This window comes from Ranitomeya imitator, chromosome 4 (genome assembly GCF_032444005.1).
Source record: "Ranitomeya imitator isolate aRanImi1 chromosome 4, aRanImi1.pri, whole genome shotgun sequence".
NCBI lineage: Eukaryota > Metazoa > Chordata > Amphibia > Anura > Dendrobatidae > Ranitomeya > Ranitomeya imitator.
The window spans coordinates 288,227,615-288,252,070 of NC_091285.1; the positions used below are offsets into that span (position 1 = coordinate 288,227,615).

The 24,456-nt window shown below is 42.1% G+C and overlaps 1 protein-coding gene across 1 annotated transcript in view; it reads right to left on the bottom strand.

The window, feature by feature from the left end:
- The window catches only part of NELL2 (neural EGFL like 2), a 587,110-nt gene that overhangs the window by 205,099 nt on the left and 357,555 nt on the right, over positions 1-24,456 (bottom strand). The window contains exon 12 of the mRNA XM_069764734.1: positions 19,257-19,385. Coding sequence (XP_069620835.1) covers positions 19,257-19,385 — 129 coding nt within the window. The remainder of the gene's footprint in view (positions 1-19,256; positions 19,386-24,456) is intronic.

Consider the following 24,456-nt stretch of genomic DNA (forward strand, 5'->3'; position numbering starts at 1 on the left):
TTGGCATTCAGAGGCTATTTAAATTCGACATGGAATTTGCAATCTACTCTTGCCAAAATTGGCACTCCTTCCCTTCCTAGCCCTGCTGTACACCGAAAGAGTTGTTTTCCACCACATATGGGGTATTTGTTTACTCAGGTGAAGTTGCACCAAAAATTGTGTGGTCCATTTTCTTCTGTTACCCATGTGAAAAGGAAAACTTTTGGGCAAAAACATTTTTGTGGAATGATATTGTCATGATCCAGTCCGGGGTTTATTTCTGATTATTCTCTCCCTGGAATGATCATGCGGGGGTTAATCTTCTTTACCTCGCTTTGGGATCTGTCTGATTATTTCAGTCCACTGTTACCTGCAAGCAGTGTTAGTTCCTGTCTCTGGCTTGAGCAGCTGATCCGTTATACCCTGATTTGTCCTCTGTCCATTTACCTAAGTCCCGTTCCAGTATTCTCCTGTGACTTTGCTCATTGTAGTATTCGCTCTCCGTGTTGTGACCCCTTGGTATTTGACTCGGCTTGTTCTCTGACCTGTTTGACTGTCTTGCATCTCTGGCTTTCCTGCTCCCGATCGGCTCTGACTTTTTGGCTTGTTTCTGACCACGTGTATTGCTGTGACCTCTGGTACTTTGTTTCCTCCCTGCTGCTGAGCTGGCGTTTTCTGACTACTATTTCAACACCTAGTGGCTTCTGCCTGCTGCTCTGTGATTTCACTGTAAGGCCGGCTTCACACTTGCGAGTTTTACGGACGTAAGAGCGCAGAAACTACGTCCGTAAAACTCGCAAAAAATACGGCACAATTATTCTCTATGCCTCTGCTCCTATCTGCCGTATTTTACTGATCAGTATTATACGGCTTTCTACGGCCGTACAAAATCGCAGCATGCTGCGTTTGTCACCGTACTGCGCAAGAAATACGCAGCGCAGTTAGAGAGAAAAGCCGGCAATTCAGTGCGGTGTACAGAAATATCACACTGACAGCTTACAGTAGAATAGGTAGAATAAATGTGTACACATAGAATAGGTATATATATATATATATATATATGTCAGTAGACACATATATGTATATATATTAATATTTATTCCAGCGCTATACAGCTTGAAAGCCGGTAATTCAATTACCGGCTTTTTCTTTCTCCTTCCTAAAACCCGACATGATTTGAGACATGGTTTACATACACTAAACCATGTCTTCTCTCCATTTTTTTTGCAGATTCCACACTACTAATGTCAGTAGTGTGTATCTGCAAAATTTGGCCGTTCTAGCTCTTAAAATAAAGGGTTAAATGGCGGAAAAAATTGGCGTGGGCTCCCGCGCAATTTTCTCCGCCAGAGTAGTAAAGCCAGTGACTGAGGGCAGATATTAATAGCCTGGAGAGGGTCCATGGTTATTGGCCCCCCCTGGCTAAAAACACCTGCCCCCAGCCACCCCAGAACAGGCACATCTGGAAGATGCGCCTATTCTGGCACTTGGCCACTCTCTTCCCATTCCCGTGTAGCGGTGGGATATGGGGTAATGAAGGGTTAATGCCACCTTGCTATTGTAAGGTGACATTAAGCCTAATTAATAATGGAGAGGCGTCAATTTTGACACCTATCCATTATTAATCCAATTGTAGTAAAGGGTTAAATAAAAGACAAACACAATATTTAAAATTATTTTAATGAAATAAAAACAATGGTTGTTGGAGTATTTTATTCTACGCCCAATCCAGTCACTGAAGACCCTCGTTCTGTGAAAGAAAAAACATAATAAACCAACAATATACTTACCCTCCGCAGATCTGTAACGTCCAACGATGTAAATCCTTCTGAAGGGGTTAAAACAGTTTGCAGCAAGGAGCTTTGCTAATGCAATGCTACTCCTCGCTGCAAAACCCCGCAGAATGAGTCTAAATATAGATCAATGAGCTATATTTAGCTTCATTTGCGGTGAGGCGCCCTCTGCTGGCTGTTCATAGATCGTGGGAAATTACCTAGAAAGCCTGGGAGCTTGGGAGCTTGGGAGCTTTCTAGGTAAGTTCCCACGATCTATGAACAACCAGCAGAGGGCGCCTCACCGCAAATGAAGCTAAATATAGCTCATTGATCTATATTTAGACTCATTCTCCGGGGTTTTGCAGCGAGGAGTAGCATTGAATTAGCAAAGCTCCTTGCTGCAAACTGTTTTAACCCCTTCAGAAGGATTTACATCGTTGGACGTTACAGATCTGCGGAGGGTAAGTATATTGTTGGTTTATTATGTTTTTTCTTTCACAGAACGAGGGTCTTCAGTGACTGGATTGGGCGTAGAATAAAATACTCCAACAACCATTGTTTTTATTTCATTAAAATAATTTTAAATATTGTGTTTGTCTTTTATTTAACCCTTTACTACAATTGGATTAATAATGGATAGGTGTCAAAATTAACGCCTCTCCATTATTAATTAGGCTTAATGTCACCTTACAATAGCAAGGTGGCATTAACCCTTCATTACCCCATATCCCACCGCTACACGGGAATGGGAAGAGAGTGGCCAAGTGCCAGAATAGGCGCATCTTCCAGATGTGCCTGTTCTGGGGTGGCTGGGGGCAGGTGTTTTTAGCCAGGGGGGGGCCAATAACCATGGACCCTCTCCAGGCTATTAATATCTGCCCTCAGTCACTGGCTTTACTACTCTGGCGGAGAAAATTGCGCGGGAGCCCACGCCAATTTTTTCCGCCATTTAACCCTTTATTTTAAGAGCTAGAATGGCCAAATTTTGCAGATACACACTACTGACATTAGTAGTGTGGAATCTGCAAAAAAAATGGAGAGAAGACATGGTTTAGTGTATGTAAACCATGTCTCAAATCATGTCGGGTTTTAGGAAGGAGAAAGAAAAAGCCGGTAATTGAATTACCGGCTTTCAAGCTGTATAGCGCTGGAATAAATATTAATATATATACATATATGTGTCTACTGACATATATATATATATATATATATATATATATATATATAGACAGTATATATATATATATATATATTTTTTTTTTTTTCTTTTTGGGACACATGGATCATTTCTATAGCGGTATGTCGGTTTTGCAAGCCTGCGAGAAAACCACGCAGTACGGATGCCATACGGATTACATACGGAGGATGCCATGCGCAAAAAACGCTGACACACCCTGCCTACGGAGGAGCTACGGACCACTATTTTCGGGACATTTCAGCGTATTACGGCCGTAATATACGGACCGTATTTTCATACGCTGAGTGTGAAGCCGGCCTAAGTGTACTTGTTTTCCTTCACCCGCACCCCCTGGTGGAGGTTGTGTGCTACTGCGCTGCAGCAGGTATTACAGATGTATTTTATTCATTTTCACAAGTTATAAAATTCTGTGAAGCACCTGTGGGTTCAAGATGCTCAATATAAATTCCTTGTGGGGTGTAGTTTGCAAAATGAGGTCTCTTGTGGGTGTGTACACTGTTTAGGCACTTCAGGGGCTCTGCAAACACTACATGGCATCTTCTATCGATTCCAGCCAATTTTGCATTACAAAAGTAAAATGGTGCTCCTTCCCTTCGAGCCCTGTGATAGTTTTCTACCACATATAGGGTAAGGGTATCAGCATACTCAGTAGAAATTGCAAAACAAATTATACAGTTAATTTTCTCCTGGGGAGAAATGTGATTTTTTTTAAATAAAATTCTGTGAAGCCTCTGTAGGTTCAAGGTACTCACCACACCTCCAGATAAGATCCTGGAGGAGTGTAGTTTCCAAAATGGGGTCACTTGTGGGGCTTCCACTGTTTAGGCACATCAGGGATTTGCAAGCACAACATTGCGTCTGCTGTTTATTCCAGCCAATTTTCCATTGCAAAAGTCAAATGGTGCTCCATCCCTCCGTCCTGTTGTGTATCAAAACAGAAGTTTTCCACCACGTATGGGATATCAGCAAAATTTGCAAAACAAATTGTATGGTCCATTTTTTCCTGTTAGGCCGGCGTCACACTAGGCGTATGAAAATACGGTCCATTTTTTACGGCCGTAATACGCAGAAATGTTCCCAAAATAGTAATCTGTGTGCCATCCGTAGGCAGGGTGTGGCAGCGTATTTTGCGCATGTCATCCACCGTATGTAATCCATATTGCATCTGTACAGCGAGATTTTCTCGCCGGCTTGCAAAACGGATATACAATGGATGCATGGGCTCAAATATTCATTAAAACATATATACAGTCTATATATATATATGTCAGTGAGACACATATATATATATATATATGTATATTTCATACAGCGATAGATAGCAGAAAAGCCGGTAATTCAATTGCCGGCTTTTGCTATCTCCTTCCCAAACCCGACATGATATGAGACATGGTTTACATACAGTAAACCTTTTCATATCCCTTTTTTTTGCATATTCCTCACTACTAATGTTCGTAGTGTGTATGTGCAAAATTTGGGAGCTCTAGCTGTTAAAATAAAGGGTTAAATCACAGATAAAACTGGCGTGGGCTCCCGCGCAATTTTCTCCACCAGAGTGGGAAAGCCAGTGACTGAGGGCAGATATTAATAGCCCAGAGAGGGACCATGGTTATAGGACCCTCCCTGGCTAAAACATCTGCCCCCAGCCACCCCAGAAAAGGCACATCTGGAAGATGCGCCTATTCTGGCACTTGGCCTCTCTCTTCCCACTCCCCTGTAGCTGTGGGATATGGGGTAATAAAGGGTTAATGTCACCTTGCTATTGTAAGGTGACATTAAGCCAGGTTAATAATGGAGAGGCGTCAATAAGACACTTATCCATTATTAATCCAATAGTAGGAAATTGTTAATATAACACACACACACATTAGGAAAAAGCATTTTAATGAAATAAAGACACAGGGTGTTGAAATAGTTTATTATACTCTCAATCCAATTGAAGACCCTTGTCACCTGAAACAAAGTTAAAATAAAAAATCAACAATATCCCATACCTTCCGTCGTTCAGTCTTGTCCCACGCTGTAAATCCATCTGAAGGGGTTAAATAATTTTACAAGCAGGAGCCTGCTAATGCAGCCGCCCCTGCCTGTAAAAACTAAGGAATGACTGGAAAGCAGGGGAACGTAGCTACCTAAACTTGTGGTGCTGAGCCCCCTGCTGGCATAACCTCAGATGAACTCGAGCGTGGGAATTTTTCTGAATATTTTCTCACGCTCGAGTTCATCTGAGGTTATGCCAGCAGGGGGCGCAGCACCGCAAGTCTAGGTAGCTACGTTACCCTGCTTTTCATTCATTCCCCGGGTTTTTACAGGCAGGGGTGGCTGCATTAGCAGGCTTCTGCTTGTAAAATTAGACTGAACGACGGAAGGTATGGGATATTGTTGATTTTTTATTTTAACTTTGTTTCAGGTGACGGAAGGAATGGGATATAGTTGATTTTTTATTTAAAACTTGGTGAAAGAAAAGTAAATGTTTATTTTTTACTGCCACATTCCAAAAATTCCTGTGAAGCCCCTAAAGGGTTAATAAACATCTTGAATGTGGTTTTGAGTACCTTGAGGGGTGCAGTTCTTAGAATGGTGTCATTTTTGGGTATTTTCTGTCTAATAGGCCCCTCAAAGTGACTTCAAATGTGATGTGGTCCTTAAAATAATGGATTTTTTGTTGTAAAAATGAGAAATTGCTGGTCAACTTTTAACCTTTATAACTTCCTAACAAAAAAAAATAGTTTCAAAAATTGTGTTCATGTAAAGTAGACATGTGGGAAATATTATTTATTAACTATTTTGTGCGATATGACTCTCTGATTTAAGGACAAAAAAAATTATTAGTTTGAAAATTACAAAAGTTTTGACATTTTCGCCAAATTTCCATTTTTTTCACAAACAAATGCAAGTCATATCAAATAAATTTTTACCGCTATCATAAAGTACAGTATGTCACGGGAAAACAATCTCAGAATCACCGGGATCCGTTGAAGCGTTCCAGAGTTATTACATCATAAAATGATAGTGGTCAGAATTGTAAAAATTGGCTTGGTCTCAAAGGGGTTATAATTTGGCCTTATTAGGAAGGTGAAAACAGGTTCACGGTTGAAGGAGATAAAGGAAATAGTAGCCACAGAAGCAAGTCATAAATTTTATTACAAACATTTTTTTTTTTTTTTTTGCATTTTGTTCCCAGCCCTGACCAAGAATTTACCTGGGGATCATATCAGATTTGCATTTTAGATACACATAGAAAATCTGAAGCCCTGAAAGCGGGTGGCACAGGCGATCGGATGATTGCAGCTTCTAGTCTCCCATAGAGACTATTGAAGCCATTCAATCAAGATATAAAAATAATTAATACAGGTTTGGTTTCGGTGAACTCGTAATGACCTGGAGAGTCATAATGGCAAGTCAGTTTTAGCATTTAGTGAACATGGTAAAAAATAAAATAAAAAATTGTGATTTGCACTTTTATTTTAATTTTACCTGTTTTTCAGTGCACAATATGGTAAAACCAATGATGTTGTTCAAACGTACAACTTGTTCTGGAAAAAACAAGCACTCACAAAAATAAAAAAAGTTATGGCTCTGGGAAGAAAGGGAGTAAAAAACGGAAACACAAAAACGTAAAACCCTAAAGTCATGAAGAGGTTAAAGTGAACCTGTCAACAGGAATATTGCTATTAACCTGTTGATATGGGGTTAATCTGCAGGTTAACAGCGTTATGATACTGTGCAGCGCCTGGATGCAGTCGAATGCAGCCGGGAGAAAATTAACTCATTCAGGTCCGGGGGCGCGGTTACAGCGGTGAATGAACCAGCACCGCCCCTGCCCCTATGACTGAATACTGAATGCTGGTGAGGAGGATAAAGTTCATTTCCTCCCCTCTGCATTTGGTGGCATGCAGGCGCTCGCAGAATAATAACACTATTAACCTGTATGTTTGCAGGTTATTTGCATTATGTCTGATGACAGGTTCCCTTTAATTACTTGTCTATGGCAGATTTCAAGGTAACAGAAGCTGACATTATAATTCATAGTCTCCTCGTCATCTTACATTGCTCCCATAGATGTGGCAACACATGCATCATTGAAGTTCATCACGCTGCAATGTCGCAAATCAAGTTGGGCTCATTCATACTACTTTGTCAGAGCAAATCCTAGAAGCAGATCTTTGCCACATAAGAATTTGTTGAAGTGCACTCACACTGTCCTAGCACAGAGCAACACCTTTGTTTTAAAAAATGCTGCACAAATTCAAGACGTGTGCCATGCATTAGTAATGCAGTGGCGTAACTTGAAGTTCATGACCCCCCCCATGTAAAAGCTCCAACGAGGCCCCCAACTATTGCTAGTCTTTAATAGTATTGGTCTTTTCATATAGGCCAAAGGGACTTTTAGGCCCTTTAGACTCAAGGACCTGGGGGTGATTGCAACTAATGCACCTATTGTGTTTACGCCCCTGCAATCATGTTTTGGGCCACACGCATGGCAGCCATGTTTGTGGCATTGCTGATTACTAATTTGTCCAATTGCAGTTGATGATGAGCTACACAATGAGAAATTTGATACTGCCCTGTTGCTCTTGGGAGTTGGGAGATGACTATTGAGGAAGAAGGAGGTACATAAGTATCACCTGGTATGGAGGTGTCCACAGTAAACACCTACTCCACTTCCAGTAATTTATCACTGCCATAAAAGACATGTAAATAATCTGGCATTTACTGATGCTGTCAGTGTCGAAGCCCACTTTGCAGTACAAAGACAATTAAGGCTACTTTCATACTAGCGTCGTGCAGACGCAACGACGCTAGCGTTGTTTGCACCGCACAACGGGTGCAGAGGATGCAGATTTTCATCGCATCCGCTGCCCCATTGTGAGGTGCGGGGAGGTGGGGGCGGAGTTCCGGCCGCGCATGCGCGGTCGGAAAAAGCGGTCCGTCGGCAGCAAAAAACGTTACATGTAACGTTTTTTGCTCCCGGCGGTCCACCACAACACGGCACAACTGTCGCAGGACAGGATGCGTTTTTTCCCATAAACAACGCATTGCGACGTATTGCAAAAAACGCCAGTGCGAAAGTAGCCTTAGAGTAACAGCCCAACGAGAGGACAAAGCAGAGTTGACGTTTTCCAAAAATAATGGTGACTGGGTATCTAGATCGAACGCATGCCATTATTTTGCAAATTGCAGTACAAACCAGGTGGTTGGCAGCAGCAAACCATGTGATGTGATAGCTGCATAATATTATGGGAAAGACCAAGGTCATGTGGTCATTTTATGGCTGATGAAATCTTCTGCTATGTGTAAATGAGGGTGATCATTTTTGATAAGTTGCACAAAGCAACTATTTGCATCAAATGGATTTGCTCTTCCATAGGCGACACCCTATATCAAAGCTAAATGACCTACTGTAATTAGAATAAGCCACGTCGCTTTTTAGGCATCTGTTTAATGTATCAGTTGTGACTTTGACAATGAATAAATTATATAGATTGAATTCTTCAGCAAAGGATCACCCTGGTCAATATTATGTGTGAAAGGCCAGGGTCACACTTGCGAGTTCAACGCAAGTCTCTTGCATCAAGTCCTGGCATTGCCGCCAGCACTCGGGACCAGAGTGTGTGGCTGCATAGAAATACATGGAGTCCCGGCGGCAGGGCCGGATATTGATGTGAGTTTCTAGCATTGAACTCACAAGTGTGACCCTGGCCAAAGGGGAATGATGGCACCACTGGTATTTGTCATGTGATGGATCTGTCACAACTTGAATTCCATTTTTCTGTTCTTATGAGGAAAGAAAACAATAGATAAAGTAGATTTGAATGTACACCAGTGTATCATTAGCATATGATTGAAGGATTGAAAGAAATCTCCTGCAAACATCCTTGAGTTATATGCAAAAATAAAATAAGTTGGTACTTTTAGTTCCATGGCAGTAATATTATCATTAATGGATTACATAGAAGGGTGCATGCATATAGCTCAGTTGGGCTTCGAACATACATTATACAGCACCTCAGTGTTACAGGAGGACTCTGTTCTGTGTGCAGCAAAGTGGCTCAGTGGCTAGCACTGTGGCCTTGCAAGTTTGTATGTTCTCCCCGTGTTTGTGTAGGGGTACTCTAACATTCCAAAGACATACTTATAGGGAATTTAGATTGGGGACAGAGATGACGATAAGGAATTCATGGGACTATATAAGTGAGTAACTGGAGAACCCGGAGGAAACCCCCGAACACGGGGAGAACATACAAACTCCTTGCAGATGTTGTCCTTGGTGGGATTTGTACCCAGAACCCCAGCGCTGCAAGGCTGCTGTGCTAACCACTGAGCCACCGTGCTGCCGAGACCATAGATAGCAGCAAAAATATTCAGATTATATTTACATGCGGCATATTTGTTGTTGCAAATTTCAGCTGCTGTTCCAGTTGGAGCGCCCCCAGACACAGGGCCACAAGTCACTCGGTACCGGTCCCTTCTCCTTCGGTTCTGCGCTTGTCACGGTGGCTGGACCCGGTCGTGACCCTGCTAAGGGGCGTCCAATGAAATGGTGGTACAGTCTGTCAGTAGTTCATGACGCCACCTGTGGTGTTCGGTCAGGGTGACCGACGCTGCTGTGGGGTCCACTGGGGTGATGGAATGGCAGCTAGATGATATACCTTCCCACAGGTGAAGTATGTCCCCAGGGCTTCCCAGTAAGGTGGATGGTGATGGTGTGAGGTGCAGGCAATAACGAGGACACAGGGTTGCAGTCTCTTTACCTTTTACTGAAGGCTTCAGTATACTCAGTCCAGAGCACGTTCAACCGGGCTATCAGAGACCAGCCGGTCCGATGGGCACATCCAGAGTTTCCCTCGCAGATGGAAATCGTTGCCTACCAATAGCGCCTGTGTGTTGTAGTCCTACCCTGCTGAGCATTCGGAATAGTCCTCACAACTGCTGTTCTCTTTCATTCGTTCTCTACAGCTCTCTCTCTCTCGTTCTTTGGTTCCAGATGTTGCTAGTTTCTAACGTCCCCCAGATAAAGTATGGCTAGGATGCCACCCGTTTGACGGGAAAGCTTGGAGGTCTTCCGGGACCCTAGAGACGCCCCTCTCCCAATGTTGCCCCCTATGTCTTCATAGGTGTAAAGGGTAGACAGCCAACCTATAATCAACTGTCCAGCGGAATTTGAAGTGAGGCCTGAAGTCAGTTACTCCTATGGTGATCCGGCCACCGACTACGCGCCTCAGTAAGATGTTGCCTTCCTCTCTCGGCACGACTCTTACTGGCTCTCCTTTGTGCCGATCTCGTTTACACTGTTCCACAATATTCTTCCCCTCTTGTCTCTTCCTTAGGATACCGCCGCAAGGTGTGCAGGCGCGGTTCCGTAACGTTCTGTTCTGTCGCTAGGCACCTGCCAGGTTCCCACGCCTGACAGGGACCCCCTTTTGCCTTCTCCCTGCAACACCCCCTGCCACGGGATGTAGTTTTACCAGTGTGAGGAGTGGCCCAATAAATAAAGCCTTTTTCTCCCCCTAGTGGCCGGAGTGTGAAGTGTAATGTGTTCTGGTGATACCTGGTCAGGAGAACTCTTTAGTGCCATCAGACGTACCGCTACTCGCCTTGGGGCCATACTGCAACGACCAGGTCTCTGGGGCGCTGCACATTTCTCAGAATGCGGTTTGCAGAATTCCATTCAGATGCTGCAGAACAAATTCTAATCCGATGTATTGAATTTTTTTCTGCGCTGAATCTCCGAGTGTGACCACATCCTTATACTTATCCCATGTCTCTCTTTTGTACCCACACCTGCTTGGTTAAAAAAAAAAAAAACTGCAAGAAAACCGCATGTGTGAACCCAGACTAAAGTAGTTTTCAGTTCTTACTAATTGTGTACACTAAAGTGCTAAAATGATCCTGACTGTCACAGTGTGTCCCCACTATTACAATTCTCATTTTATTTTAGTTTTATTGAAGATTGCGGAGCTGAAAAATAATAACTTGACAGACTATTCAATCCTCACTTGTATTCTTCTACAGCCAGAAAGAAAATGTGTCATGCTTCATTTTCAATGTTCCCTTTTCTCATCATTATCCAACTTCTAGGCAGTTGCCATGGAGGTCTTTTTTCCAGAGCAATTGAAAATATATGTTCAGCCAAGTCATTTTTTCACCATGGTTATATAGGCTACACGCTATTAATGCCACTGTCCCCGGCTTACTCTGCTCACATCAATTCAAAGGGAAGACATTTCTAATTAAAACACAAAACCCGACAAACATGAGAAATGAAAATAGCAGTTTCCCTGTATATCGCCTGGGATCTACCCACCTAGGTGGATTTATGTAATAACAGTGTACAGGTCCATAACCTACAAAGTGCTTCCTAGTCAGTTTCTTCTTCTGAGCCATATTCTGGACATAAAAAAAAACCAGTTCTTGTGTAATTACATTCAGAATCAGCTTTCGGAATAAAATTCTTATAAGAAACAAGAATTCACATAGGAAAACACACATTAAAATTACTACAGAGGTATTAGTCAGTGTTACTGCATATGAATTTTTTACACTTTACAGTAATAGACAAACCTGGAATATATATTACTGTCATCTTTATATTTATTTGTTGGCAAGTTAAAGTAAGTAATCTATGACATCGATTTTCCCACTGGTGTATATTCTCTGCGCTTATGGAGCAGGTCCATAGATTTGCCTGATCTCTAAACATATTATAAGCTAAAGTTTAGCCTACATGGTTTAAAAGGGAGATTGTCACCCCAAAATGCTTTTTAAATGGGCCCTATAACATCCATACTAGCACTGGACCTGTTACTGTGCCTGAGAAAAAAAACTTTGCAAATGAGGAGGCTTCCATGCACCCTTGGCACGGCCAAGAGTTTGGTACACCGGTGCGCCTCCTCATTTGCATATCGGGGCCCTTCTTCCGCTTCAGACTGATAGTGCTCGCTTCCCAGAGTGTGCATTGTCTGAATGCCGCTGACGTTGTGTGTGGCACACAGTGGCCGCGTGTATTCTCCTCCCTGTCTTCTTTCTTCTGACATTGCTCCCTACACTAGAACACCCGGAAGTGCAGGGAGTGGCATCAGAAGATAGGAGACAGGAAGGATAGCGCATGCAACCACTGCGCGCACGCATGTCCACACACAAATCGGTAGCATTCAGATACTGCCTGCTCTGGAAATTGAGGAGTATCAATCAGAAGAGGAAGAAGGGCCCCAATATGCCACTGAGTTCTTGTGACGTAACTTCTGATTTCCAGCCAGTCATGAGCTATGGGCACAAGATGGCGCTGCGGGACAGTAGCGGCGTCGGTAAAAGGTGAGTATAAGAATGGGGGATAGGGGGCTTACATTTAAAGCACCACTCCAGAGCTGAAAAAAAATGCTAGAGTGGTACTTTAAAAATAGCTGTGCAACAGAATCTTGCAGAGAAGTTTCACAACTGTTTTAGTTGTGCGACTTGTCTGATATTTGCTGTTGCACAATACATGTCGCCATATAGCCCCAGCTTCAATGTACGGTATATCAGCCATGAGGTGGAACAGGTATAAGAGTTAGTTGTACTATAGTTTCCTTTTGCTTGTACTATTTTGACAAATTTGGAGCCATTTCTACTTGGTCAGTTTAGTTTTATCTTTCCCAACTTTCTGACACTCTTGATAAATTGGTTCCAAGACGTATAGCTATTAACAATTTTTACTCTATATTTTTCAAATATGCACCATTTTTACCATGACAGACAGCATTGTAAAAAGACTTTAAAACTTCTCTTATTACTTTCATACGTCTCTATTTATTAGTTCTGATACAAACATACATGACTACTGCTAAGGCTGGAGTCACACACAACATTAAAAAAAATCGGTCCGTTTTACATGGATGAGAATTGCATAAATGTTCCCTGAACAGTGATCCATAAGTCATCCGGGTGCAGAGCGAGGATGCGATTTTCTCGCATGTAAGCATCCGTGTGACATCCGTATGGCATCCGTATCGCAAGATTTTCTTGCTTGCAAAATGGACATATAATAGATCCATGGGCTCAAATATTCGTGAAAACATATATACAGTCTCTCTCTCTCTCTCTCTCTATATATATATATATATATACACTGATCAAAAAAATAAAGGGAGCACTAAAATCCCACATCCTAGATATCACTGAATGAAATATTCCATTTGTAAATCTTTATTCATTACATAGTGGAATGTGTTGAGAACAATAAACCTAAAAATGATCAATGTAAATCACAACTAATATCCCACGGAGGTCTGGAGTTGGAATGATGCTCAAAGTCAAAGTGGAAAATAAAGTTACAGGCTGATCCAACTTCAGTGGAAAAGTCTCAAGACAAGGAAATGATGCTCAGAAGTGTGTGGCCTCCATGTGCCTGTATGACCTCCGTACAACGCCTGGGCATTCTCCTGATGAGGCGGCAGATGGTCCTCTGAGGGATCTCCTACCAGACCTGGACTAAAGCATCCGCCAACTCCTGGACAGTCTGTGGTGCAACGTTAGTGGATGGTGCGAGACATGATGTCCCAGAAGTGTTCAATCGGATTCAGGTCTGGTGAACGGGAGGGCCAGTCCATAGCTTCAATGCCTTCATCTTGCAGGAACTGCTTACACTCCAGCCACATGATGTCTGGCATTGTCCTGCATTAGGAGGAACCCAGGGCCAACCGCACCAGCATATGGTCTCACAAGGGGTTCTGAGGATCTCATCTCGGTACCTAATGGCAGTCAGGCTACCTCTGGCGAGCACATGGAGGGCTGTGCGGCCCTCCAAAGAAATGCCACCCCACACCATTACTGACCCACTGCCAAACCAGTCATGCTGAAGGATGTTGCAGGCAGATCGCTCTCCACAGCGTCTCCAGACTCTGTCACGTCTGTCACATGTGCTTAATGTGAACCTGCTTTCATCTGTGAAGATGAATTTGCCAATCCTGATGTTCTGTGGCAAATGCCAAGCGTCCTGCACGGTGTTGGGCGGTGCGCACAACCCCCATCTGTTGACTCAAAATAAATACATTTACCTTTTAGAAACAGCTTTACCATAGACTAGATCCAGCGTTTATTTTTATTGCAGTGCTGGAATGGTGCCACTAATTTAAGCTCCCTGCCCCTAGTATTAGACCTTCCAGCCGCTGTCTTCATCTTCTATCAGCGCTCCTCTGATTGGTCTCCGGCAGTTTGTGACCTGCCGAATAGCTCCAATGTCCGCTGGTGCGATCCGGAAGTTACAACTCAGAAGTCAGAACTAGGCTTTCATAGACTTATATTGAGAGCTTGTGATCGTTACCTCAGACTTCAGGTCAGTCAGAAGTTGCGGTTACAGAAGGTGACACAAGACCGAAGCAGTGCTGGGAATAGCTGGACAGTGGCTGGTAATTACAAAATTAGAGGAATAGAACATGGAATAGTAGCACCACTCTCACTGTGAAATGAAAAAAAACTGCCCGAGTGGTGCTTTAAAATGATGGGTATCCTAATGGCAACCGGACAGATCTCCTTGGATCTCATTGGTGCGTTGACTTATAATGTAGTCCTGCAAGGAACCTACAATGTATTAACATTTTTTAATCTGAATTGAAACTCTATTTCCCCCGGCCACTAACTGAAAATAGAATAAAGTAAAATGTAACTTTTATTAAATAATTATTCATGGTAAAAAGGGTTAAAATGACCAGGGAGGAGGACTTACACCTCAGTATAGTAGTGTAATCGCACTATATAATCATTCATTAGTTTGACGCCTGCAAGTTACTACACATCAAAAGCTTTCTATAACTGTTAGAGGAGTCCGAAGCCCTAAATAATAAAGTTCTATATCTGCCATTCTCCCCCACCCCTGGCCCATCACTGGTTAGACCAGCTTCATCAGAAAAAATAGGGCAAATGACAGTGATTCCTCCACACACAAGGCCTATAAAACTTTTGTTTGGGTGTCATCAAAGGTTTGTTGGATATTTCTTTACCATGCTTATAGATTATCGGTACCTCCCCTATGACATTTGATTGGCAGACCAATGGGCCAATCAAAACTCAAATGAACAACCAATGATTCTACCTCTACAGTGCATGCACCCCACTCTCATTTTTAATCCAATTGCATCCATCACACATGTGTCCTCTTAGATTGAATCAAATTAGTTTCTGTGCAGTATCAATATAATTATAAAGTGTGCCTAGCGAAAAAAAAAAGTAAGATTCTCAGAATAAAAATAGTGTCCTCCCTCCACCCTAAATATAAATTTGCATATGTAGGTGCATAAACCTTCCCCTTCATGATATGGTCCACACAGATCCCCAATCTCAATATCATAGAGTCTGTCTGGGATTACATGAAGGATCTGCACAAGTCTACATCCACAGCAGATCTGTGGTTAGCTCTACAAGATGTTTGGAAAAGTTCCATCAAATACTGTGCACAAGTAGCTAATAGAATTCACGCTGTTTTGAAAGCAAAGATTGGTCACACCAAGCATTGGTTTGATATAGATTTCTCTTTGGTTCATTCGCTTTGCATTTTATTAATTGATAAAAATAAACTATTAACACTTCCATATGATAGCATCCTTACTTTGCAGCATTTTGTTCCACACCTGCCTAAGACGTCAGCACTGTATTATATATATATATATATATATATATATGTATATATATATACTGTTTATGAATATACACACATACCAAAGTCCTTAGAAATAAACTATTAACAAATAAGAAACAATCACTTCTGATGAATCTCAATTTGATAATTTTGCGTCTTATTCTGAAATCAGAGACCAATACAAAGTATACACGATGGGTGTATTAATTATAATGAGCCACTCACTAGTATCTGTAGTCATAACATTGAAATAGCGCACAGATTATAGCCTACAGACATGAAATAATAGTAATCCGTGAAGCCGCAGTGATCACAGTGGGAGATGGTGTAATAGCGGTGCGGGTCACCTAACGCGCACAGTATAATGCAGCCGCTCTTTACCTTTAGTGGTCATTTTCCTTCAGTCACCTCTGATAAATTACTTAGCACTTGCATGAGTTGTGAATCATCTTAGAGTGTGCCTGTCAAGTCATATTTCATTAATCTCATACACTTGTTTTCAAACATTACTGGAATACATTTTGAAGTACAAGCACAGACGATATTAGAGATGTCAGTCTCATCCATTATCAGCGAGAGACTTATCAATCACATAAACATGGATATAACATTTCTGTACAATGTGGAGTACCACAGCGTGGGTCCCAGCAGGCGGCAGGCACATGTTTGGTGTCTGATATTATTTTATAATGCACTACATTATAAAACATAAAAAAGGAATACAGACTTCGTCACTAGTGGCCATTCGTTCAAGATGCAGAATTGTGAAGTCTCTACCTTAGGTCAGACAGAACATCCCTAAAACCTGCAAACAGTTATCAAGTTTTCATCCCCTATGGCTATGAAATTGTTCCTATTTTCCATATTGAAAATGGAGGAGAGCATAGAATTTACCCAATTAAGTAAATCTGGCAGCAGATTTGTGCTATGTGATCTGAGTGCACCATAATGTAGGAACATAGTCCCAGATTACAGTGATGAATTGCTTTCTAGGCTAGGTTTTGCTGTTTCACTACAATCAATGTTTTATCAGCAGGAAATTATCGCTACAGGACAAGCTGCCTCATGCATCCTAGTCCAACTCTGTTCTCTGTCACTATACAATTTACCCAGAAAGCTGCCGTTCAGGTGTGTCTGTGTGTGTGTGTAGGAATGAGGGTTACACGGGACTCAGTATTACGTCTGCAGCAGAGAAAACTGTGATTCTATCACAACTGCTGCACTTAGTAAAGTAAATGATAAATCACTGGAATCAGGGTCTCTGTCCACCCCTCATGGTGCTGTGAGATAACATAGTAAAAACCTGCTGACAGTTTCCGCTTCCTAACATGTAGTAAAGGTGAAAGTATAGGATGTATACACTGCTCTGATCCACTTTTCACTTAAAGCACCACTCCAGCAGGTTTTTTTTCCCAGAGCTGGAGTGGTGCTTGTAATCACAGGTCCCCGCCTGTAGTCTTATACCAGCGCTATATCGGCGCTATCTTTTGACCGCAAGTTCTGACTGGTCAGAAGTCAGAAGTAGATGTCACAAGCTCTCAATGAAGTCTCTGAGAGCCAGAATGAGGGCAGAACAAGGCTTTCATAGACTTACACTGAAAAGTGGCCTCTGGCTCGCCCCATGAAACACTGGAGCGATCGGGCAGGTCACAACCTACTAGAGATTGATGGGAGCGGCAGCGATAGAAGGTGAAGACGGAGGCAGGTAAGAGTAAGACTGCGGGCCGAGCCGTTTACCTGCAAAATTAAGTAATTGTACATCAAGCAGTTCAAAGACTGCACTTACTGAAGACCACTGCATTTTTTGGCTGCGAGTACTTTGTGTTAATACAGCCTCAAGACTTCCCAGAAAGCAAATTGCCAGCGATAGCTACAGGGGGGATATAAGTATTTGATACACTGCCGATTTTGCAAGGTTTCCCACCTACAAAGAATGGGGAAGTCTGTAACTTCTATCGTAGGTACACTTCAACTGTGAGAGACAGAATCTAAAAATAAAAACCTGAAAATCACATTCTATGATTTCTACATAATTAAATTGCACTTTATTACATGAAATAAGTATTTGATCACCTACCAAGCAGCAAAAATTCTGCTTTCACAGACATGTTAGTTTTTCTTTAAGAAGCCCTCCTACTTTGCACTCATTACCTGTATTAATTGCACCTGTTTGTACTCGTTACCTGTATAAAAGACACCTGTCCATACACACAGTCACACTCCAACCCCTCCACCATGGCCAAGACCAAAGAGCTGTTTAACGACACCAGGGACAAAACTGTAGACATGCACAAGGCTGGGATGGGCTACAGGATAATAGGCAGGAAGCTTAGTGAGAAAGCAACAACTTTTGACACAATTATTAGAAAATGGAAGATAAACAAGATGACTGTCAATTTTCCTCAGTCTGGGGCTTCATGCAAGGTACTGCCTCGTGGGGGAATGATGATTCTGAGAGAAGTCAGGAATCAGCCCAGAACTACATGGGAGGACCCTGCCAGTGACCTGGGACCACAGTCTCAAACAAGACAGTTAGTAACACACTACACCGTCACGGATGAAAATCCTGCAGGGCACGCAAGGTCCCCCGGTTCACACCAGCACATCAAATTTGCCAAAGACCATCTGGATAATCCAGAGGAGGCATTGGAGAAAGTCAGATGACAACAAAATAGAACTTTCCACTCGCTCTGTTTGGAAGAGTAAGAGGCATGAGTACACCTCGAGAACACTGTCCGAACAGTGAAGCATGGTGGGGGAAATATCATACTTTGGGGGCGCTTTTCTGCAATGGGGACATGACAACTGCACCGTATTGAAGGGAGGATGGATTGGGTCATGAAATGTGAAATGTTGACCAACCTCCTTCCCTCAGTGAAAGCATTGAAGATGGGTCATGGCACGGTCTTCCAGCATGACAATGACCCAAAATACACAGCCAGGGCAACTAAGAAGGCTTTGTAAGATGCATTGCAAGGTCCTAGAGTGGTCTAGCCAGTCTGCAGACCTGAACCCAATAGAAAATCTTTGGAGGGAGCTGAAACTCAGTGTTGCCCAGTGACAGTCCCGAAACCTGAAATATCTGGAGAAGATCTGTATGGAGGTGTGGGCCAAAATCTCTGCTGCAGGGTGTGAAAAATTGGTCAAGAATTACAGGAAAGTTCTGACCTCTGTAATTGCGTACAAAGGTTTCTGTACCAAATATTAAGTTCTGTTCTGTATCAAATACTTATTTCATGCAATAAAATGCAATTTAATTACTTAAAAATTACACAATGTGATTTTCTGGTTTTTATGTTTAGATTCTGTCACAGTTGACGTGTACCTACTATAAAAATGACAGACCTCTCCATTCTTTGTAGGTGGGAAAACTTGCTTTGGTCTAAAATAAAGGCTGTAATTTGGATGGCAGAAACACAAGTGATGCAATGTATTTGCATAGTGGCTCAACATTAAATGAAGACTATGTGAATAATGGCGTTGAAGGATGGATATGCTTTTAGAAACAGATGATGCAGTAATGTCTTCTGTGATAGACTTTATTACTTTATACCGTAAGCTTCATAAAGTAACATGGTACGAGATTAAAGATGGTTAAAACCAGCATCTATATCATTATACAGGACATGTGACAGGGTTCAAGCTGAAGCGCAGAGATTTCCATATTCTTATGTATATGAAGTACATGTACCTTCGCAGTATGCATTGTCTTCTCGAAGAGCCCGGAATCCATCACGACAGATGCAAACAGCTTTGTCATCTAGGTTTTTGCAGACTGAGTACTCCATACAATTATGTCCTTCCGAGCAGAAGTCATACCCTTAATGATAACAGAAGTATCAGTTATTTTATAGAACAGTTATTGGTTGCGCAGAATCCAGTAAATACTGATAACAACTAAGGCGAGTGATGCTATATAATGTTCCCAGAGCTGCAGACACTATACATCATGCATAAAGTATAGCAAGAAACAAGCGCAGGCAACAGATTATTCTGAGTCTTGTAATAAGTAAGGGCTGTGTAAGTATACGGTATACCCAACTGTTACAATTACTTATGCCTGAAATACCCACAAACAATCCACCATCTACAGTGGGGCAAAAAAGTATTTAGTCAGTCAGCAATAGTGCAAGTTCCACCACTTAAAAAGATGAGGGGCGTCTGTAATTTACATCATAGGTAGACCTCAACTATGGGAGACAAACTGAGAAAAAAAAATCCAGAAAATCACATTGTCTGTTTTTTTAACATTTTATTTGCATATTATGGTGGAAAATAAGTATTTGGTCAGAAACAAACAATCAAGATTTCAGGCTCTCACAGACCTGTAACTTCTTCTTTAAGAGTCTCCTCTTTCCTCCACTCATTACCTGTAGTAATGGCACCTGTTTAAACTTGTTATCAGTATAAAAAGACACCTGTGCACACCCTCAAACAGTCTGACTCCAAACTCCACTATGGTGAAGACCAAAGAGCTGTCAAAGGACACCAGAAACAAAATTGTAGCCCTGCACCAGGCTGGGAAGACTGAGTCTGCAATAGCCAACCAGCTTGGAATGAATAAATCAACAGTGGGAGCAATAATTAGAAAATGGAAGACATACAAGACCACTGATAATCTCCCTCGATCTGGGGCTCCACGCAAAATCCCACCCCGTGGGGTCAGAATGATCACAAGAACGGTGAGCAAAAATCCCAGAACCACGCGGGGGGACCTAGTGAATGAACTGCAGAGAGCTGGGACCAATATAACAAGGCCTACCATAAGTAACACACTACGCCACCATGGACTCAGATCCTGCAGTGCCAGACGTGTCCCACTGCTTAAGCCAGTACATGTCCGGGCCCGTCTGAAGTTTGCTAGAGAGCATTTGGATGATCCAGAGGAGTTTTGGGAGAATGTCCTATGGTCTGATGAAACCAAACTGGAACTGTTTGGTAGAAACACAACTTGTCGTGTTTGGAGGAAAAAGAATACTGAGTTGCATCCATCAAACACCATACCTACTGTAAAGCATGGTGGTGGAAACATCATGCTTTGGGGCTGTTTCTCTGCAAAGGGGCCAGGACGACTGATCCGGGTACATGAAAGAATGAATGGGGCCATGTATCGTGAGATTTTGAGTGCAAACCTCCTTCCATCAGTAAGGGCATTGAAGATGAAACGTGGCTGGGTCTTTCAACATGACAATGATCCAAAGCACACCGCCAGGGCAACGAAGGAGTGGCTTCGTAAGAAGCATTTCAAGGTCCTGGAGTGGCCTAGCCAGTCTCCAGATCTCAACCCTATAGAAAACCTTTGGAGGGAGTTGAAAGTCCGTGTTGCCAAGCGAAAAGCCAAAAACATCACTGCTCTAGAGGAGATCTGCATGGAGGAATGGGCCAACATACCAACAACAGTGTGTGGCAACCTTGTGAAGACTTACAGAAAACGTTTGACCTCTCTCATTGCCAGCAAAGGATATATTACAAAGTATTGAGATGAAATTTTGTTTCTGACCAAATACTTATTTTCCACCATAATATGCAAATAAAATGTTAAAAAAACAGACAATGTGATTTTCTGGATTTTTTTTTCTCAGTTTGTCTCCCATAGTTGAGGTCTACCTATGATGTAAATTACAGACGCCTCTCATCTTTTTAAGTGGTGGAACTTGCACTATTGCTGACTGACTAAATACTTTATTGCCCCACTGTATATCACACACAACCTTTTCTTAGTTATCAGATGATTGTTAACCCCTAACCAAGGGCAGCCAGAGGTTGCAGGACTAATTTAATATACATAAATCCATCCTTGGGCTCCTACATGACTAGGGAACGATACTGCAAACATTCACAGACAAAAATAGATAAATAATATGAGGGTATAGAAAAAAAGAAAATAAAAAAGTTATATTGCTTCTTTAAAAATTGATACATTTTTAGCTACCGTAACTTGATTTCTTAAAATACCCAAAAGGACCAAAGCACTACACATATATAAAAGGGGGGGATCAAAAATAATCTCCTCTGATGAAGGGCTAAATATCTACAGTCCCTGTGGGGTCATAATTCTTAGTAGGTTCCTAATTTTTTTTATTTAAGGCAGCTCCCTTAACCCCTTTACGACGTTGGGCGTAATAGTATGCCCGCGTCAGACTTCCCCTTTCCGGGCTCATGACAGCTGGTCTATATAGCTGACATGTGCCTGCAACAGCCGCGGGTGGAATCATGATCCACCCACGGCTGTTAGCTAGTTAAATACCACTGTCAATCTCTGACAGTGGCATTTAACTATTGCTTACCGGAAGCGCGCCGTTAATCCTGCCCATCGATGACCCAGTCACATGATCGCAGGTCACCAATGGGTTGGCATGACAACCAATTGAATCGCTTGATCTATCAATATAAAGAAATAAATAACCCGATCGGTAAATGGCGTAATGAGAAAAAAATTAAAAAACTCGAGAATTACATTTTATTGATCGCTGCTACATTGCAACAAAATACAATAACGGGTGATCAAAAGATCGTATCTGCACCAAAAAATAAGCTCTCACCCAGCCTCAGATTTCGAAAAATTGAGACCTTACAGGTCTCAGAAAATGGCACCATTTATTTATTTATTTATTTATTTATTTCTAAATTCGGGAAATTTTTTTCACCACTTAAATAAAAAAGAACCTAGACATGTTTGGTGTCTATGAATTCGTAATGACCTGGAGAATCATATTGGCAGATCAGTTTTAGCATTTAAAGAACATGGTTAAAAAAACAACAACTTTGGAATTACACTTTTTTTTGCAATTTCACCACATTTGGAATTTTTTTTCCCATTTTCCAGTACACAATATGGTAAAACTAATGGTGTTGTTCAAAAGTACAACTCATCCAGCAAAAAACAAGCCCTCACACGGCCATATTGACCAAAAAATAAAAAAGTTATGTCTCTGGGAAGAAGGGGAGCAAGAAACAGAAATTCAAAAACTGAAATATCCCTGGTCATTAAGGGGTTAAAGGCTCTTCTCATGCATTGTCTAATATTGTATTTTGGCTGCAGCTATGGCATCATGCCAGCAGCACACACCACCGCTGCAGCCAATCTCTGTGCTCAGGGGCTTATGCTCAATACAACAGAATAGGAATCATTTGGGGACCACTTTTCTAAAAGTGGAAAAGCTCTTTAACATCCCCAGATTTTTTAGTAACCATCTATAGACAGTTTTGGATATGTAGGTAAGAAATATGGGCTGCAAGACTTAACAGGAATCCATCACCAAGGTTTTTCTAGCAAATCTGAGAGCAGCATGATGCAGAGGCAAAGACCCTGATTCCAGCAAAGTGTCACTTACTGGACTGTGTGCTGTAGTTTTGATGAAGTCTCTTTTATCAGCAAGAAATTAATAGAGAACTTGTTAACCTGCGGCCATACAGTCTATATTCATAAGCCATATACAAGGTATAACGCCTCCCCACCACTGATTGGCAGTTTTCTGCCTAGGCACAGTGCCCACAGAAAGCTGCCAATCAGTGGTAGAGTTATACAGAGCTCAGCATTCAGAGAACTGCTAGATTTGAAGCTAATAAAACATAGTAAATTTCATATTGGTGGGCAACCCTGTTTTTCTTATGAATGTGTAGCCTTTTGTATCTATATCATCATATCCCAATCAATAATAAAAGAACATTATATTTCCACTAGGATGCTGCTATTTGCTGTCCCCGGTAACCATGGCAATAATTGGATCCTGACAACGACTGCGAGATGCATTCTATTTTATGAGAAGTGAGATATCAGATTACTATTGCTGCACTGTATATTACCCTGTTCTCCCGGAAGGAGGGAAAGCATGGGATTACAGATCAATGTACTGCTGGAGTCCTACATCCATATTGGATCAGCGGCAAACATGCAGGCGGCTAAGGAATAAAGCTGTAGACGGTGGGATGGTGATCTGACTTCAGCATGTGGATCATAGATACTGTGTATGAAGTATATGACTAGAACTGCAGCCAACAAACAGCGTATGCTGCATGATTAGCCGCTACATGGCCATCATTGTACCAAGGCAGGTTTACATGTAGCAATTATCTGGGACGTGTATGATTGCAGTTAGCGTTCCTACAATAAAAAAAATATATACTATATAATTGTCTAAGGGTCACTTCAGTCTGTCTGTCTTTCTGTTTGTCTGTCTGTCACGGATATTCATTGGTCGCGGATTGGTCACGGAAAAACAGCCACGACCAATCAGCGACGGGCACAGTCCGGAAGAAAATGGCCGCTCCTTACTCCCCGCAGTCAGTGCCCGGCGCCCGCATACTCCCCTCCAGTCACCGCTCACACATGGTTAATGCCAGCGGTAACGGACCGCGTTATGCCACGGGTAACGCACTCCGTTACCGCTGCTATTAACCCTGTGTGTCCCCAACTTTTTACTATTGATGCTGCCTATGCGGCATCAATAGTAAAAAAAATGTAAGGTTAAAAATAATTTTTAAAAAAACCTGCTATACTCACCCTCCGTTGTCCGACGATCGGCTCGCGCCTGCCGCCATCTTCCGTTCCCGGCGATACATTGCGAAATTACCCAGAAGACTTAGCGGTCTCGCGAGACTGCTAAGTCATCTGGGTAATTTTGCAATGCATCCTGGGAACGGAAGATGGTGGCAGCCGCGCGCATATCGCCGGAGCTTCGGTGGATCCCAGGGAGTGAATATATAACTATTTTTTATTTTAATTATTTTTTTAACAGGGATATGGTGCCCACACTGCTGTATACTACATAGGCAGTGTTACTGTATATACTATGTGGGCTGTGTGATATACTCCGTGGGCTGTGCTATATATTGCGTGGGCTGTGCTATATATTACATGGCCACTGTTATATACTGTGTGGACAGTGTTA